General features: G+C 55.3%; 1 protein-coding gene across 1 annotated transcript; it reads left to right on the forward strand.

The window, feature by feature from the left end:
• Positions 1-247: 247 nt before the first annotated feature.
• Positions 248-709, forward strand: CCDC182 (coiled-coil domain containing 182). The gene has a single exon (XM_021704521.1). It carries the CDS (start codon positions 248-250, stop codon positions 707-709), a length of 462 nt encoding a protein of 153 aa, XP_021560196.1.
• The last annotated feature ends 1,434 nt before the right edge of the window (positions 710-2,143 follow it).

Genomic DNA, 2,143 nt, shown 5'->3' on the forward strand with positions numbered 1-2,143 from the left:
ATTCGGGTAGATGAGCAGACAGAGCCCTGGATAACCAACCTGGGAGGCTACAATATGCAAATGAATGGATTGTGGCTTTCCTCCTGGTTGGCTGAAGGGGCCCCGATGTCACAATGTGTGGGGTTTCTCCACTCCAAAGGATTGTGTCTCTAGCCCCACCCTGCAAAATAAATAAATAAATAAATAAATTCACGGACCAGACGGGTCTCTTAGCTCCCTCTCTTTGTCCAAACGGGGAAGAGAAACGATGGAACCGCTTTACCACACTGAGTCCATCCTCATGAAGGTGAACACCTTACAAGGGAAGAAGATGGTGGAGAGTGGCCTCCAGTCTGGAGACTTTTCCCTCCCTCAGTCCTGGCCTTCCTGCCTCCTGCCGCCGGCTGACCTGGAGAGCCTGCAGCAGAAGGTGGCCGGGGTACAACGGGAGCTGGAGGACTTTAAGAAGGAGGTGCTGAAGGCCATCCACTACCTGGAGGACGCCTTCTGCGAGATGAACGGGGAGCTGGTGCAGCAGGGGGAGCAGGCGGCCCGCGTGAAGCAGCGGCTGAGGGAGGAGGAGGACCGGGGCATTGTGCGCAATAAGGTCCTCACCTTCCTGCTGCCCCGCGAGAAGCAGCTCCGGGAGCACTGTAAGCGGCTGGAGCGCATGCTGCTGGGCTCGGGCCGGGATGCGCTAGGCGCCCCCAGGAAGATCCAGGCAAACTGAGGCCTCCTCCAGTGCAAGCCCAGCTTCTGGCCGAGCAGCGAGTTGAAGACGGTTTTTTTAAATGGAAGGACCAACCCTAAGTCCCTGTCCATTTGCTCCCCCTTCCCCATGTCCACTGCTTTCCTTCTACCTCAATAACACCTTGCTGAGAGGTGAAAAGGCCCCAGTGTGTTCTTTGGGTGAAGCTCCGTTTGCCCAGCATCACCACAGAAGGAGGCGCCCCAGTCCTCCGTCTTTCAGACACCTGTAACTTTCACCGTTAACTGTTTTCCTGTTTGTAATGGTGATATTGCTCAAATGTATAACATGGTGTTTTTTTAAATCTTCTTAAATTGATGTGTTGAACAGATTTACCTTTCTTTTGATGACTCGAGGCTCTCCTGGTCGTGACTCGATGCATGGTCCACTGAGAGGGGTCGATCGTTCGCCCGAGCCCCGAGCGGCCTCTGAGTACTGTACCTTTGTAGTTCAAGTCCCCGGCCCAGTGAGCTTTTCCGCCTGCTTTCCTTGTTAGACCGTCGTCATATCTCACTTGTCTTTGTTGACTTTGGAGCACCTGAACTTCCTCTGCACTTAGTCCGCAGTCTGGCCAAAGAGATCAGAGACTGAGCTCATTAGGGCTCGGATGGGTGGGGGTCCTAAGAGCTTAGTGCACAGACGCACTGAGCCGTGGCCCCTGTGAGGTGGGTTATAGAGCAGTGCGGCCGGTTTTCACGTCTGACCCACGGAGCAGGAACGGTTACGGTGCCCAGACGTTTATCGGGCTGTGTATACACACCATCCCACCTGCCGCTCCAGGCACCTCTGGGAGCAAGCGTTCCTTCCCCATTGTGCACAGGGGGCGGCTGACTGCAGTTCAAGTCCGGTCCCCTGTGCTCATCATCCTGCTGCCCCTGTGGAACCGCATCAGGCTCTTCATGGACCTGCTCTTCTGGAGGGTTGAGACTGTCACAGAGGTGGCTCGGGGCTTCCTTCACTGTCACTGTGCTTTTTATTTTCTATGAGACTCTGTTTCATCGAGTCGCATATCCCCTCTCTGGTTCCCCCCGCCCCCGCCCCAAATGCTGCCGTGCAACAGGGATTCTCCCCTAAACAGCAGAAGCGATGTGCCTGGAGGCCAGAATCAGCACCTGAGCCGAGCCGGGCCTCTGTCCTCCCAGTCTGGGTCTCATAGCCCATGCCAGCCAGATCCTCTGACATTCTCCTTCAGCCCCGTCTGCCCTCCTGTTTCATAGAATCTCTCCCAACAAGATTCGAGCAACTGGAACCCCCACGCTGACCTTCACAAAAGGACCCCGTGACCCACTGCTGATTGCTATATCCGTCCATCACTGTCCACCCTGGAGGGCCGCACCCCTATTTTAACTTCAGACTGTTTCTACCTTGGAAGGTGTAGCTGAAGGACTAGTAATAGAGACAAGAGCGAGCACCACT

This window comes from Neomonachus schauinslandi, chromosome 15 (genome assembly GCF_002201575.2).
Source record: "Neomonachus schauinslandi chromosome 15, ASM220157v2, whole genome shotgun sequence".
NCBI lineage: Eukaryota > Metazoa > Chordata > Mammalia > Carnivora > Phocidae > Neomonachus > Neomonachus schauinslandi.